The sequence below is a fragment of the Pristis pectinata genome, chromosome 22 (assembly GCF_009764475.1).
Source record: "Pristis pectinata isolate sPriPec2 chromosome 22, sPriPec2.1.pri, whole genome shotgun sequence".
Classification (NCBI taxonomy): domain Eukaryota; kingdom Metazoa; phylum Chordata; class Chondrichthyes; order Rhinopristiformes; family Pristidae; genus Pristis; species Pristis pectinata.
The window spans coordinates 21,388,999-21,405,964 of NC_067426.1; the positions used below are offsets into that span (position 1 = coordinate 21,388,999).

The 16,966-nt window shown below is 39.5% G+C and overlaps 1 protein-coding gene across 1 annotated transcript in view; it reads right to left on the reverse strand.

The window, feature by feature from the left end:
• Positions 1-9,247, reverse strand: part of LOC127581902 (bone morphogenetic protein 7-like) — a 48,152-nt gene extending 38,905 nt beyond the window's left edge. The window contains exon 1 of the mRNA XM_052036732.1: positions 8,857-9,247. Within this exon, the coding sequence (XP_051892692.1) occupies positions 8,857-9,247 (391 nt within the window). The remainder of the gene's footprint in view (positions 1-8,856) is intronic.
• Positions 9,248-16,966: the final 7,719 nt, after the last annotated feature.

A 16,966-nucleotide genomic window follows, 5' to 3' on the forward strand; every position in this document is an offset into this window, starting at 1 on the left:
AGCAGCAAAAGATTTCTCTTCTTCCAACAATATAATAAACAGAATGTTGTGTGTCTCACAGGAAGATTTTTTTTGTAGAGGATGGGCACACAGTTTTATTCAGTATATTGACATCATGTCTGCAAGTAAAATGCTTAACAGATTGTAAGATCGTTATTGTTTAGTGTTGTACATCTACTGTAGTGAAGATTTTGCGTCTCAATAACTCAAGCTGTTTTGCATATGAAACAGTAACACTTGTCTGATTCAAGACAGGCAGCTGTATGTAGATTGGATGCATGGTTACAATAACTGCGGAGCAGGTGGATGACAGCATGACGGCACTCATTGAGAACTGCTTTTCCCTGCCTTAATGAGCTGCCTTTGTTCTACCCCGTTCTGCCCAGCCCTCCAGCTGCAGTTAATGAAACGTGGAAGAACAGTTCCAACCTGCCTCTTAGTATTTCATTTGCGTAGCTCCAGAGGATGGTTTCCTGAACAGACTGTCAAAGTTACTTCGCAGAATGATCATCACCTGAACTTTCAAACAAGCACCAAGACCTTGGCTGGCTGGTGGTGATAAGAGCCATCCCTGCAGGATCCCTCCTACACAAATAGATGTCAACACCATCACACACTGCCCACAAAGCGGCTGGATGAGACCACTGTCTGCCTCCTTCTGGACTGTACGTTTGCCAAGAAGGTCTGGAAAGGAATGCAAGGGTCTTTGTCAAGGTTCATCCTGTACAGCCGTGAAACACAACACTCTGTATTCCAGGCACTGTTCCCAGAGACCCACACTGAGACAAACATCAACTACTGCTGCAAGATTATCGACTTGGTGAGAAAGGTACTTTAACTTGCCTGAAGCTTGTTGATCTTCCAGCACAATGTTGCACATTAGCACTTTCTAAAGTCCAGGATGACTTGCTGAAGGACAGACTGAAGTTTGGTGCAATGCTGAAAGTGTTCTATGCGACAGTACAGGCTTTTCTTCTGTAATCAGCTTCTATTGCAGGGATATGTTGGGGGGGAATTGCTGCAGAAAGTGGTGTTGTAAGTCAAAGAGGGAGGACTTAATTCATAGCCCTATAGGTCATAACTCTTCAAATACACATTTGGGCAGTTTATTTTTAAACACATGATAAGGTTTCCTATCTCTACCAGCCTTTTCAGCAGTAAATTCCAGACTCTTACCAAGCTCTAGGTAAAAAATATATCCCCCACTGACCTCAAATCTCTTTACCACTTATTTTGAACCTATACTGGGCGATATCATTAAGAGTTACTGTCCTGCTCCAATGTAACTATGCTTTGGAAATGACACATCATTGCAAACCCAACCTTACCTTCAATCTTCCTTTCCTCTCTAAAGTTGTCAATTGTGATATTGTGAAACTCCATTGTTTGAACCTCTTCAGTCTGGTTTTCCACCCCACCACAGCTCTGAATCAGTCTTAATTATAGTCGTAAATGTCATCCTTTGTGTCTGCAATTTTGTGCATCATCCCTCATTCCCCCATTGATCTTTATCTGCCTGCACCCTTTAATGTGATTGATAGCATAATCTTGTTCTGACATCTCTTGTCCAGCTGAGTTGGACTGCCAACACCCAGTTCCTGACATAAGAAGCGAATCTGCTGTAATGGCTTCTCTTCCCACTCCCACATTGCAACCTCTCAATTCCTACTACGTTTTACCCTATTAACCCTCTGTCTGACCTCCAACACCACCTTCCACAGCAATTCCTCCCAACTAACCCCCCCTCAGTGGAAAGTAATTACCGAAGAAAAAAAGATACCTTTGAACAGAACACTTTTAGCCTTATGAGTGGTAGAGTATTTGAACGTTTGCTTCGCAGTCACTCCTTGAGCACGCCAGGCCAAGAGTAGATATACTGTGGATCAAATATGGCCTCTGGCTGTAGTCTGGGCATTTCTAATCTACTGAGTTCTTGCTGCATCTTTCCTGAAGCATGATGAATACTAAGATACCACGTTGGGCTTCAGGAGCACGTCAAGTAATTGGGCATAGGCAAATCCAGGGAGGTGGATGTGAATTAGCAGTGCCAAATCAGAACACAAGACAGCAATAGGCTTTTATTTATTTTCAGTGCCAACTCCATAGAACATTTCTGTGGCTATATCATTTTGTTCCTGCAGTGTGGTACAGGTCATAAACTTAAGTATAACTTTCAGGACTACTGTTCCTGGTTCAGCTTGCAAATAGACTATAAGTCTATTGTAAGCTAAAGCATTCACTTTTGCCAATGGAGTCTGACCTGTGGGATATAACCAGCATTTTCTGTTTGTTGATGCACTTCCATTCATTTATCTTTCTCCAAATGAAATTTATGTTATACAACAAATGCTGTTTCAGTTTAGCCCAAAGTACATAGTTCACATAATAAAAGCAGAAAATGCTGGAAACACTCAGCAGATCAGGCAGGGTCTATGGAAAGGGAAACAGTTCATGTTTCAAGTCAGAGACCTTTTGTCAAAACTGGGAGAGAGAGAGAGAGAACGTTTTAAGTTGCAGAGAGGGTGGGGATAGGATGGATAGGACAAGGGGAATATATCTGATTGGATGAGGCCAGGGTTGCTATGGGGATAAACTGTCGATGAAATCATCCAGTTAATAGATTAATGAGGGAAGTTAGAGAGAAATCATGAACAAAGGAAAATGAAAGCTTGGGAGCGAGGGCAGTTAGAGAGAAAGAACACAAAGAAAGGCCTTTACAAACTGTAAGGTACAGAGTATAGGACCTGCCCAGCAGGCCAGGCTGTGCTAATGGAGAGAGAATAAAACTGAACCAGTATTACAGACGGACAACTCACAGCAGAACTGGCCATTTCTGATGCAAATACAAGATGCAGGATTCAGTATTACATCTGAAAGGTTGCAAGTATGTCCAGATAGAAGATGAGATACTGTTTCTCAAACTTATACTGAGCCTTGTTACAACAGTGCAGAAGGCAACTGACAGACAGGCAGGTCAGAGTGCTAGTGGGATGGAGAATTAAAGTAGCAGGTGAGAGGAAGTTCAGGGTCACCCCTGTGGACTGAATGCAGGAGCTCAGCAAAGTGGTTGCCAACTCTACATTTGTAGTTGATGTGATTCATTTTGCATCCCAAAATGCTCACATTTTATTAAGTCTTATGAAGTCTTATGAAGCATTCTATACCAGTTACTTTTTGTTTCAGAGGAAGGGTAGAGCTATTTATTTGTGCTTTCCTATGCAGTGAGCTTGGATAAACAGTGTTGTTACAATCCCAAATTATAACTCACTTTCCTGACAGGTGTATTTGCAGTCAATACCACAAAAATAATTACTCTTGGCTGCAAAAATGGTGTTGAAAGCTGATCTGAGATCAGTATCTATGGTATAACTGTAGACTAAACCTTCATTGCACCATTTGCGTCAGGGATCACCTTTCCTGATAATTCAGTATCACCATTTCCAGATATCACAATACATTAAGATTTAAAAAAGGTAATGAGAAACATGTTCTGGGTACATTTTGTATTGCATGCCAAAATAACTAACAAGCAAACAGGATAATGCCACAACAAATCTGTGGTGCCATGCAGGGTTAACAAGCAGGAAGGCAGACACTTTGTTGACCTTTACTCAAAGAGGATATGAGTACAAGTGTATTGATCTCTTACCCCAATTCTATAGGGCCCTGGTGAGACCACACCTGGAATATTATTTACAGGTCTGCTCTCCCTACCCAAGAAAGGATATAACTGTGAGAGAATGGGTGGAATGAAAGGTCACCACGTTGATCCCTGGGACATTCTTCCCCCATGAGGAGTGCAGAAGAAAGAGAGCTGATCGCATGAAAACATACAAAATTTGTATGGGGTAGAACAGAGTAGATGCAGGGATGATGTTTCTCCAGCTGGGGAGTCCAGGACCAAGTATCACATGCTCAAAGCAGGTGCCCAGTCATTCCCTGATGCAGCAATGACCAGCAAGCAGTGAGAAGTGGCAAACAGCAGCAGCCTGGAATGATCCTGAGGAAGCTGATACTGACTCTGACTCTGATCTCCAGTGATAAAGCATTGAAGTGGTATATGAGGTCATAGTGAGGACAAAGAGCGCAGTTTGAGAGTTCACAGTTTTAATTGCAATTTCAAGGTGAACAAAGCCTGATTGCTGAGAGAGCAAATAAGAACTGCCAGTTTTCAGGTTGAAAACTCATGGGAGTGAAATGTTATGTTGCACCACTGCAGACATCCTATGTGGAATTTTATACCAGAGATATGGCATTAGGGAAAATAACTCTCCCCATCGTCAAGGACATCTTCAAGAGGTGGTGTCTTAAGAAGGCGGCATCCATCACTAAGGACCCTCACCATTCGGGACATGCCCTCTTCTCGTTACTGCCATCAAGGAAGAGGTACAGGAGCCTGAAGACCCACACTCAATGAGTTAGGAACAGCTTCTTCCCCTCCGCCTTCAGGTTTCTGAACAGTCTATGAACCCATGAACACTACCTCGTTATTCCTTTTCTTTTGCACTATTTATTTATTTTGTAATTTATAGTAATTTTATGAATTTGCACTGTACTGCTGCTGTAAAACAATAAATTTCACGTCATACAAGTCAGTGATAATAAACCTGATTCTGATTCTCTGGCTGTCACTGAATAGAGAAGAATGGATGAAAATGAGTGGAGTCTCACCCAGGTGGTCGATGGCAGTCATCTATATCAGAATCTGCAGCTACAACCTGTCCACACCAAGTCTACAGACTTGATATAAGGTGGTGTTCAATGGTGATTGGAGCTCAGTGTGAGCAGTGAAATATGTTATGGGTGTTGGCATAATTTAATGTGCTAAATAGAGACGACAGGTGGATAAGTACAAGATTGGACAGAAAATGTGAAATACAAAGAAAAGAGTGAAATATTTTTGTATACTGTAGATATTGAACTGTTTTTTGATGTTTGCACTTTGAGCTTCTCCAGTTAGGTTTCCTCTCTGCCATGGCTCTGAAACCTTTCTTTTACTTGGTCAGTCCCTTGGGCTTGAGGATGACTTGCTTCCACTGCCTTGCTGTGTGTTCTGTGGTGGCTGAAGTGTCCTGTGCGAGAGCTGCAGACTTTGCCACAGGTGGTGCATGATGGGACAGGCAGTGGGGGTGGGGGGGGCAATATTTGGATTGTTGTGCATTCCTTTAGCTGGCTGCACATGATCCCCATGTGCTTCAACCAGAGGTACTCAAGGTGCTCCATGCCTTTCCAAATACTTCTCTGCCTGTTTGTCTTGGGTCAGAGATTCCCATGAGTTGGAGACGATGTTGCATTTTCAAGGAGGCTTTGAGGATGTACTTGGAGTGATTTCTCTGTCCAACTGGAGTGGATTGATTGTTTTGGGTTGTGGTGTCAGACAAGAGGATGATGTGACCTGCCAACTGGAGCTGTTTGAACGTGAACCTCAGCATTGGGGATGGAAGAGGATGTTATGTTGGTTTGTTTATCCTGTAAGTGCATTTACAGGATTTTGTGAAAGCCCTGTCGGTGGTATTTTAGTGTACTCAACTCAGCAAACATCTATCCAGATAAGGAGGAAAGATTGTAAGGAAGGAATGGACCAACCAGAGCTAACCAAAGAAGTTAAAGAGGGTATTGTTGAAAGAGTAAATGATTTAATTTAATCCACCCTCTTATGGTTCCACTAGAGTATGCAGATATAAGCAGAACTTTTTTGGTTTCTCTCTATATCCCTGCAGTGACTTCTGGAATCTCTCAAGGTCTCATCTTCTTGCTTATCCTCATGTTAACCTTTTGAAACGTTGTCCTTAGACACAGATCAGGTCCTTGTAACACAGAACTGTGTGTTATAGATCACTTGCCTGACTTTCATCCCTATAAGAGCTGCAGTTTCCTCCAGCTAAACCTAGAAAGCTCAAAGCTACCATCTTTGGTCTCCACCAAACTCTGCACCCTTGCCATTAATTCCATTCCCTGCTCATTCACTATCTAGTTCTGAAGCAGACTGTCTATAACCAATGCGTGTTATTTGATTCCAGGCTGCGTTTGCACTGCCATGTCTTTCTAATTCTGATATGCTCACTTATTTTGTCTGTCCTGCTTGTGCTCACATTTGCTGCCGTAACCCTCATCTCTCAATCAGGGTAAGAGCACCTGATAAACAAATCAATGTGTGATTAAGCAGATGTTGGTAATATTTTCCATTTTGAATGAAGCATTTGGATTGGAAAATCGAAAACACTACGTCACTATTTAAGCAGGGAAGGAGAGTGAAACCTTTCACGTCTGGGGACATCATGGAATCCAACACAAGGACAGATCAGCTGCTCACTTGAACAATTATCAGTAGATCGAAGAATCAGCATGGATTTGAAAAGAGTTTTTCATGCTGATGAGTTGAGTTAACTTTTGAAGAGCTCACTGGTATGTAGATTGCAGAGTTTCAATGGATAATGCTTACATGGAGTTATAGAAAGTGTTTGATAAGATCCCTTACAATGAGTGAAATCAGGAAGTACACATTCCACACAAATGTTACAGAAAATCTGGAACTTACTCTGTTAAAAGAATGTGAACATGGGACAAATTGAAACTTCCAAGACCCATGATCAATAGATTCAGGTAGGTCATCAAACTGAAATCTTAACTTTGTTTCACTTCCCACAGATGCTGCCTGACCTGTTGCATTGTCTGTTCTGATTTCAGATTTCCAGCACCTGCAATTTTTTTTTGACTATCGGTCAATAGGTTTTGGTTGGGTAGGAGCAGAAAGGGATATGAAATAAATTTGTGCAAATACAGCTGAGGTACAAATGGGTCATCATAAAAGCAAAACAAAAACTGCTGATGCTGGAAATCTGAAATCAGAAAATGCTGCAAAATTGCTGTCTTTGCATAATAGACACAAGCTAAAGTCACCATGCAACATTAAGTCTTGTCATTTCAAGTACTGTGATAAATGCTCATTCCTGTGTTGAAAATTAATGATTACATGTATGGATTTTGTTTTTTATTTTTAATTGGAGATTAAAATTTATTTTCTCTCTCTTAATTCAGTCTCTGTTTCCCTCTAATTTCTGCGCCTATATCTGATTTTACATTGAATTCAGCCACTCTAATTTATATTTAGCTCTCAATCCCTGCACTGTTTTACAATCCTTCATTATGAATGATTGAAGAAACAGATACCAGCCCCTACAGCCCAGGAGAGTGTGGTCAAGCTCAGGGTAACATTTATGGACTAACAATCCAGAGGACTGGATTAAAGATTCCATGACAGAAGTTCAAATCCCATCCTGTCAGTTGGGGAATTTAAATTCAGTTAGCTAAATAAATCTGGATTTGAAAAGGTAGGTTCAAAAATAATGACCTAGGTAGGCAGAAAACCCATCTAGTCTACCAGTGCCTATAAGAAATCTGCTTTATTTAACCTGGATAATACGTCTGGATTACATTTGAGTCCAAATCTACAGCAAAGTGGTTGATTCTTAACTGCCCTCTAAAATGACCTTTTCAAGGGCAATTAAGTATAGGCAATAAATAGAGGACTTGCCCAGCAATGCCCAAATCCTGTGAGTGAATTTAAGATTAAGCCCCAGTTGGCCTGTTTCCCTCTCCACACTTTCAGCAACTTGCCACACAAAAACTGTCAGAAACCAAAAATGCAGAGAAAATTCTGACTAAAGGCTGTCACCTTCAGATGTTCTGCCACGCGAGATTAATGGTTACTGTCACTGTTGTATGCCTGGCGTTATACTCAACTTCTTGTCATACAGATGGAAGCTTGGAAGAGTAGAACTTTTCCTTAAGATGGGAGAATCTTTACCACAAAAGCATTTTACATTGTACTTCAAGATATCCATGACTTCTTAAAATTATACAGCAATACTAAATTATGGTCTCGGATGGGTGCATTTTTCCAGTGAGGTTGATAGATTTATGACACTTACATAAAGGAATTACATGGAAACTACAACAAAGAAATAGGCTATTTGTAATACACGTCTCCAATGGTTAGAAAATTGCTAAGGTAGTGCCTGGAACTACTTGTAAAATCAGCTCAGCATTCAGCTGCCCAGTCAAGTTAGTTATTCTATAACTCCAGCAAAGGTTTCTAAAGTTAACACTAGGTTGCATTAAGTTCAGGAACAAGATGCAAATACTATATCTTATAACAGTTCAACAGTTGAAGCTTGATTTTTATGTTTCCAATTTTGGTATAACAGCAAACTTTGGAAAGGACATACTGTTAGTATTTCAGCAAACTATGAGATTCACATAGCATATATTTCTAGCATCTGGAGCCTTATTCTACAAATTGGCATGTTATATCTGGTACCAATCTTTTGTTAATTTATGAATTTTGTAACAATAAAGTCATTCTTATTAAAATGCTTACTACTCAGTTAATTGGTCTCTGCAAACACAGAAAATAAACACAATTCTAAAGGAAGTTTTGCTGAGCTAACCTTGACCTCTATTTAAAATATTTTATCATTTAGCAAACTCATACATGAGAATCCACCTCAGCTCAGTATTAAAGTACAGCTGGGTTTTTGGATATCTTAACACTGAATAAAAGGTGTCAGCTGCACATCGGTGTCCATCTACCTCATCTGCATCGACTCAATTCAGCATAATCTCGCTAAGGCAATACTTTTGTGTAATCTGTTAAATTGGAAGTTATACTGGAGCTACTGCTAATGTTCTACGAGATTAGTTTCACCACCTAATCTTCCACTCTTTGCTAAAATCTTAAGCATCATTGAAAACTAACTTTATGGGCCAAGTTATACGATAGAGTAGATCAACAGAAAGCCAAATCTATAGTGTAGCAAGTCTAAAACTGCATTTTTGTTTTAAACACACACTTACCTACATTAACAAAGCTCATAACAGTATCTGCTTGACTGAGGAAGGTCTCTTCCAGGGGTCTCTGAGTGCTCTGGAACACATGAAAAGGCAATGGAGCCCCCTGCCACCGGTCTGACTCTTCGTTGGCCAAAGTACGATAAAGATCCAACATGAAAACTGGGGCAGAAGATGAGCGTTTGATGGAGAGCAGAGGTTTGGGGCGGCGAGGTAGGCCCAGAATAGACAAGATCTCTTTTTGCATCTCTCGCCTCTCCCTGCTGTTCAGCCTTCGATGGATAAAGCTTGAATGTGAATGCTGCTTCAACAAGCTCCCGTTCACCAACTCCACAAACAGTCCCAGTAAACACATCAGAAGAAAAACGGTCTTGTCACATCTCTGCATTCCAGCCATTACCGACAATTGTTGTTCTCTTAATTTATTTTATCTTAGTATTGATAGGATATCTCTGTACTGAAAATATCAAAAAAATCCTTTGAAATTCTTCACAAGCATGTAAGTATGAAAAAAAGTTTCTGAAGATGAAAACTTTCTGCTCCAATGAAAATAAAAATCTTACAAGAGGAAAAAATTGCAATGAAGTTGGAAAAAAATGTGCTAGCTTAGTGTTGCCCTTTGATAGTCATGGCTACCAGTCAAAGTTTAAATGGATCCATGAGCTTTCATTTCTTCAGCAAATAAGACAGTTGACTTCAGTTGCAGACTTCCACATTCAGCCCCCGAGCCTCCAGAGCCTGTATTTATTGAGTCTCAAGCTGTTGAAATGACTCAGCTGATTCCCCAGGGTACGTTACTATCTGACTGGTTTGGCTGTTGGATGATAGGTACAACCCCAGGCCATTCAAACACCACAGTATCCGCATACTCCAGACTTGAGCCTTACCATCTATATATAGACTAATCACAGCATATTCACAGAATCTTGAGGTTACACAGTGCCCAAATTCATACTCCAATGTAGCCCGTCATTTAAAATGGGCTTAACTCTTTCACTTACTTAGTTTGTTAGTGCTCATTTTTCATTTAGTTAGTTAATTTTCAAGTGTTTTTAAGCTGTGTTTAAATTTTGGATGTTTGCAATTTGACTGTTTATTTTGTTTTACGAGTTCTATAAAATTCAAACTGAACTTCATCTGCTTCACAGCAGCTCCAGCTCAGAGAACCTGCAGATAAAAACATTAATCAACTGTGCAAAATTACAAGGTACTGGGAGAGCAGTAAACATCAGTTACTGTTGCTCCAGATTCTTTAGTAAATTGGGATTTTTATATCTGTCTGCTTCTATCTTCCTGGATATTTTTTTCTCACATATGTGTGAGACTGTCCTTCTGTTGGGCAAATTGTTAACAGCGTGAAAATGATTGGGAAATAGAAAATGTTTAAAGGTAAGAAAGATAACATAGCAATGACACAAAGGGGTGACCAGTAAGTCTGACGTGAGTTGGGTATAATTAACTGAATATTTTACACATTGTAGTTTATAGCAGCAACAACAAAACCCTACATGGCATTGACAACATAAGCTCCCAGACACTGTAGAGATCGGAGCTGAGATTGCTAATCAGACAGGATGGGTGAGGCAGCCATCAAAAGTCCACTGGGCAGTTGCCTGCCTGTCTCAGCTGCCAGCTTTGGTACAGACTTTCAGTCAACCATCTTGTGTTAGCTTCAGCTACTTCAGGATCAAAAGAAAGGAAACAATTAAAGACCTTGTGAAATAATAGTAATTGTTCAGAAAAAAAGTCAAGGCACTAGTAAGTAATTGCTCAGAGAGAAAATTGGAAATAAGTTACCTGTCCTCCATTTTGCTGGTGGTGGTTGTGGAGATAATCATAGTTTCTGATAATGCTACTGATTCTTTGGAGGTAAGATCACATTGTGGATGTCTAGTTCAATCTTCTATAAAATAATTGATCAACCTTTAATATAAAGTGCAATGTGTCATATGTGGCTTAGTGGCAATTTTTGTTTGATAATACATGTTTGCCTAGGGACATTTACAATAAAGAGACTGTATAAATGCCCGTTATTATTGATTTAATTTATCACAAAGTGAAGGTTTTCTGCAACTGCTTTGTTACTTATTAAGATTGTGTTCTCTTATATTGAATGTCCTACCTACTCCCACCATCTCCTTATATATTCCTGCTTTCCTATTATGGATAGGAAGACTGGAATGCTCAGCTTAAATAACCACCTTAGTAACAATAACAAAGTTGCTTTAAGATTTTCAATAATGCAATCATTGAGTAAGTTACAAAAGCAGGACCTTTTAAGGAAGGCTCTAATTTGAAGAACTCGCTGACCAACCTGAAACTGGAATCACTGCAGCAGACTCTCAGCTTATTACCAGGGCAGTTGCTGCCAAGTGAGTAGTTTGTTTACATTGGGTATTTCTGTTGCTACATGGATCTCTCCCCTGGTGTATTGTGCCTAATTAAAAGTTCAGATTGCTGGGAACTTTTGACTTTGATCAATGAAAAAAAAATGTAATTTTAAGGCAATGATGAGCTCACCAGTATTTACCCAACAGCAATATGCAGGTGCTGGAATCAGAAATAAAACCTGAAACTTGAAACATTAACTCTGTTTCACTCCCCACAAATACAGTCTGAAGGTACAAGTACTTCCAACATTTTCTGTTTTATACCAGCATTTGTCACTTCCTTAAATGTAGAAAACAATTTTGGCAGTATCTTCGTTAGCCACAGGTGAGGTAGCGGATGACTGGAGGGTGGCTAATGTTGTGCCTTTATTTAAGAAGGGCTGTAAGGACAAGTCAATGAGCCTAACGTCAGTGGTGGGTAAGTTAATGGAGGGGATTCTGAGAGATGGGATCTATCTGCATTTGGAAAGTTAAGGACTGATTAGGGACAGTCAGCATGGCTTTGTGCGTGGGAAATCATGACTAAGGAATTTGATTGAGTTTTTTCTTGAAGGGGTGACCAAGAGGACTGACAAGGGCAGAGCTGTAGACATTGTCAAAAAGGCCTTTGACAAGGTCCAACATGGTAGGCTGGTCCGGAAGGTTCGATCACATGGAATCCAGGGTGAGCTACCAATTGGATACAAAGTAGGCTTGGTGGAAGGGGTCAGAGGATGGTGGTGGAGGGTTGTTTCTCCAAACTGGAGGTCTACGCCCAGTAGTGTGCTGCAGGGATCAGTGCTGAGACCACTGTTGTTTGTCATAAACATGAATGGTTTGGATGAGAATGTAGATGGAATGATGAGTAAATTTGCAAATGGCACCAAAATTGGTGGTATAGTTGACAAAGAAAAATTGTCTGAGCATGCAACAGGATATAGATCAAATGGGAAAGTGGCCAAATGAATGGCAGATAGAATTTAACTGAGACAAGTGCAAAGTGTTGCATTTTGGGAAGTTAAACAAGGGCAGGACATGTACAGTGAATGGCAGGGTGCTGGGGAGTATTATAGAACAGAGAGATCTAGGAGTACATTACATAGTTCGTGATAGTGGCAACACAGTTAGACCAGGTAGTCAAGAACAAGGATTGGGACATCATGTTTACAGCTGTAGAAGATGTTGGCGAGACTGCACTTGGAGTATTGTGTTCAGTTCTGGTCGCCATACTACAGGACGGCTGTGAGTAAATATAGAGAGCGTGCAGCAAAGATTCACAAGAATGTTTTTCAGGACTGGAAGGCTTGAGTCATAAGGAGAGACTGGAAGGGCTGGGACCATTTTCCCTGGAGTGTAGGAGGCTGAGGGGTGACCTTATAATGCATTATAAAATCATGAGGGGCATAGATAAGGTGGATGGTCACAGTCTTTTTCCGAAGGCAGGGGAATCTAAAACTAGAGGGCGTAGGTTTAAGGTTAGAGGGGGGGAAGATTTAGATGGGATCCAAGGGAAAAGCTTTTCCACACAGAAAGTGGTGGGTATATGGAATCAGCTGCCAGAGGAAGCTGTAGAGGCAGGAACAATTATAACATTTAAAAGACATCTGGACAGATTCATTGAAAGGAAACGTTTAAAAGGATATGGGCCAAACACAGGCAAATGGGACTAGCTCAGGCAGGCATCTCAGATGGCATGGACGAGTTGGACCAAAGGGTCTGTTTCTGTGCTAGCTAACTCTGACTCTATAAAAGCTCCATTAAGATGTGATTTGAGCATTAGAGTACAATTGCAGTTCATTTTTCTTTATGAACTAACCAGAACTGACTAATTTACAGTTTCAATGCTGTTATTCGTTTACTCTCACTTACATTCCATTTAAATTCAAAGGAGAAATTTGCTTTTACCTTATGCTTGAATTGTTCTAGGAATGGGGAAGGAATATAGGAAGCAAACTATACATTTTTTAAGAAGGTTTTTAGTATCATCAGTTTTCTTCTACTTTACTCATCAAGACTTTGGACAGAAATTGGATTTGTACAGCATTACTCTCACCTATGCAGTCGATCAGCATTAGAACATCGTTTCACTTGATTTTAATTGCAATTATATTATTAACATGCACTAATTTGGATGACTAAATAGAATTGACTGAGTTGTAGGCAGATAGTTTTGTGAGGAAGGATGAGGCAATGCAGCATTCAGTGAGACAATGGGATTTTAAATTCAATGCACTGACAGCAAATGTGGCTGATTGACGACAGACGTGACAAGTGAGCAAGGTTTAATGAGGGGGAAGATTGAAGAGCAGAGTTTTGGAAACAATTTTTGTGCAGGGTAGGCTTTGAGAATCTGCAAAGAGAACGTTATAGATGTTTGACCCTCAGAAGTTCAGAAACTGTGGTTACAAATGAAAAGTTGTTGGTGACAGGGTTATTTTATATGAAAAAGTTGGATACAAGTTCAACCTAAAAATCAAAATAATTCTGTTCTTGAAAGTATAATACCATTTTTACTTGTTTTGTGGATAAAAATATTTTGTGTACTTTGTGGATTGGCCATTTTAAATGATTTCTCCATTTGTGTGTATGGGTGGGGAATAGATGTTTTCCCATCCCTGCACTTTTAAATAACAGATTGATAAACATTGACATATAAACTGTTTATCGATAGGTCAACATGTAACCTCTAAGTCATGATATTGAGTCCTGATGACACTGAGAATTTCAAACAGAATTAATTTAACCATATTTGATGCATGTGGTCTTCATTTATATAATCCAAAGCACGCAGAAAATTGTTGATTGAATATTGAGATAATTATAGGTCCACAAACATCTCAGGATCCAAGAGTTACAACTCTACTAAAAACGTGTATCACTCAAGTGGTCAACAACAAAAAAAATCTCAGCCATATTTATGAAATTCAATAATTTCCCAATCTCTCACTTAAAATGAGGACACTAAATTGAAACCAAATGTGTTTATGGAAAAAGGTTTTACCATAAACATTTTCTTGGAATTCAACAAAGATGCAACTGAGAATGAAGGTAAACCTGTGGATTTGATGGTTACTCATGGAAGACAGACTAGAGTGAATGGCAATGATATTCAGTTTAATCATGTTTTCCAATGAAGTTGTTAACTTTTCAGCCAACATGCTAATTCAATAATACGTCCCATGAAATATAATCAAACAAAAGGAGGAGATATCAGGAGAGGTGACTAAATGTTTGGTCAGAGGCAAACTTTCAGGAAATAGAGACAGGTAGGGAGAAATTTTGATGGGTAGCTACAATTCATTCATGTCAGTGTAAGTAGTAATTTTGGTTGACAAACAGTCAAGTTTTTGTCATCACAGTGCTGTTTAGGAATATCCATTGTGCTTGGAGATAATATATTTCTCTTCATGTACTCTCTGCTTTTTTGTATTTACATGCTCACTTTCAAATTGTCAATGTGTAATTTTGTTTTTTTTGCTATCATTCTTTAATGTTTGATTTTCTTTGCTTTTGCTTGCCAGCAGTTTTGTCTGTGCCATGGTTTTTCCTTTTATTTGATGCTTTGTCTGTTCCCGTATTCTTATTTTCATTAACACAAAGCCTTCCAGTCTGCTCTGCAAGGCTTTGTTCACCAAAAGTACAATACATAAACTAACAGCCACATTACTCTTCACTCTAACTCAAGCCCATTTTACATGATCTTTCTTTCCCCTTTTCTTTCTGTCTGCCAGTCTGTCTGGTTGTCTCTCTCAAGAACATTATCAAAGGTGCTCTTTCAAATGAAAAGTTGAGCAGATCCCCTGACTGCCTGTTGTAATATTTAGGGGGATGCATGGTAGTATTCAAAAAATGAGTTCTCCCATTATATTCTTAGCCAAAACCACCTTGAAAAAAAATACATTAATTGTGTCATGTAGGAACCCCAAAACTCTTGTTTCTGTGATGTGAATCCTACATCACCTGTTACCTCCCTGGTGCCAAGATAAAGGATATCATTAAAAAGCGAGAAGAACATTTTGAAGAGGAAAGGGTAACGGCCAGAAATAGTCGTCTAAGTGGGAACCAATGTTGTAAGAATGAGAAATCCCACAGTTAGTCTCTGGCACTCAGGGGGAACTGAAAAGATGCTCTTGATTACTTCCAATACCATGCACTACTATGCACTGAAATGCTAGAATAAAGGGAGGTTAACATCTGGGAGGATAAACACTGGAGGAGGGTATGTTTCAAATTCCAGGAATGCTTGGCCATAAGGGAACACTCAAGGCAGATGGATAGTACTTCAGAAGAGCTGGGACCTATTCCTTGTGAGAAAGTTAAGAAGATTGGGGAAGATTTAAACTTGGGTTACCAATGATGGGCTCTGGCCATTCATCCGCTTCTGCTTGTCGTATGATTGCTTTTGTTACATTAATGGCCAAGAGATCCATTCCATTTAAATGGAAGGATCCTATACCTCCTACCACATTTCAATAGTTTTCTCAAACTATAAATTAGGTGTGGTACTGTTGATCCTTCACTTAAATTTGAGGAAGTTTGGAGTCCATTTATTCAGTATTTCCATATGATATAAGCAGACCTTTTTCAAATCCCTTTCAATAGCCTTTGAATATAGAGGAGCGGAGCTGACGACATAATAATGTCTTTTCTAACCGAAGAAATATCAGTCCAGTTTTTTTTTTTGAAGTTTTTTGTTTGCTTTTGTTTATTACTATTTTTTTTGATTTGGGGGTTCTCTTTTCATATAATTAAATTTCTTTTCAATTTTTTTTGTATCACGCTCACTTAACAAGAGAGCGGGAGGTCCAGATTATATTTTATTCCTTGTGAGTATATAAATTTACTGTTATTATTGTTATCCCAATGTCTTCGCACCATGTGTATAATCATTAATGTTATGCATATTAATTTGAATTAATTTGAAATTCAATAAAAAGATTGAAAAAGAAAGATTTAAACTTGACAGTGGTATGGGAACTAAGACAAAATGTTGTTAAAGAGGCAGAAAAAGGTGCAGAAGGCTTAGATTGGGAAATAGCACAGCATTAACAATAATTCAGGAATTTGAGAATTCAGGCAGGAAACATATGCAAATTATTTCAAGATGAGTTTGGAGTGCATATGGGTAAATGTACACATGGATGAGCTGAGTTACAGGTTGTCACATCGTAAAATCATCTGGCTCAATGACAAAAGTGCCGGATGATAAACATCTCAAACAAGGGAGAATTCAACCATTTGACTTTCAAGGGCAGCACAGTGGCACAGCTAGTTGAGGTGCTGCCTTACATCTCCAGTAACCTGGGTTCAATCCTGATCTCTGGTGCTGACTGCATGTTCTCCCTGTAAACTATATGGGTTTTCTCTGGGTTCTCCAGTTTCCTTCCACATCCCAAAAAAATGTGTGGGTTGGTAGTTTAACGGGACACTATAAATTGCCTCTGGCATGTTGATGAGTGGTGAGAATCTAGGGGGAGTTCATAGGAATGTGGTGAGAATAAAATGGGTTAGAGAAGGATCAGCATGTAAAAAGAAAGGGTGCTTAATGGTTGGTGCGGACTCTGTGGGCAAAAGGACTTGATTCCATGAAGGGCAAAGAATGAGGAATTTCTGAAATGTGTACAAGAAAAGGAAATGCGGGAGAATAGAATGGGATTGGTGTGGGGTTAGTGTGAATGGGTAAGTAATGGTCAGAGCAGATTCAATGGGCTGCATGGCCTGTTTCTGTGTTGTACAAATCTACAATC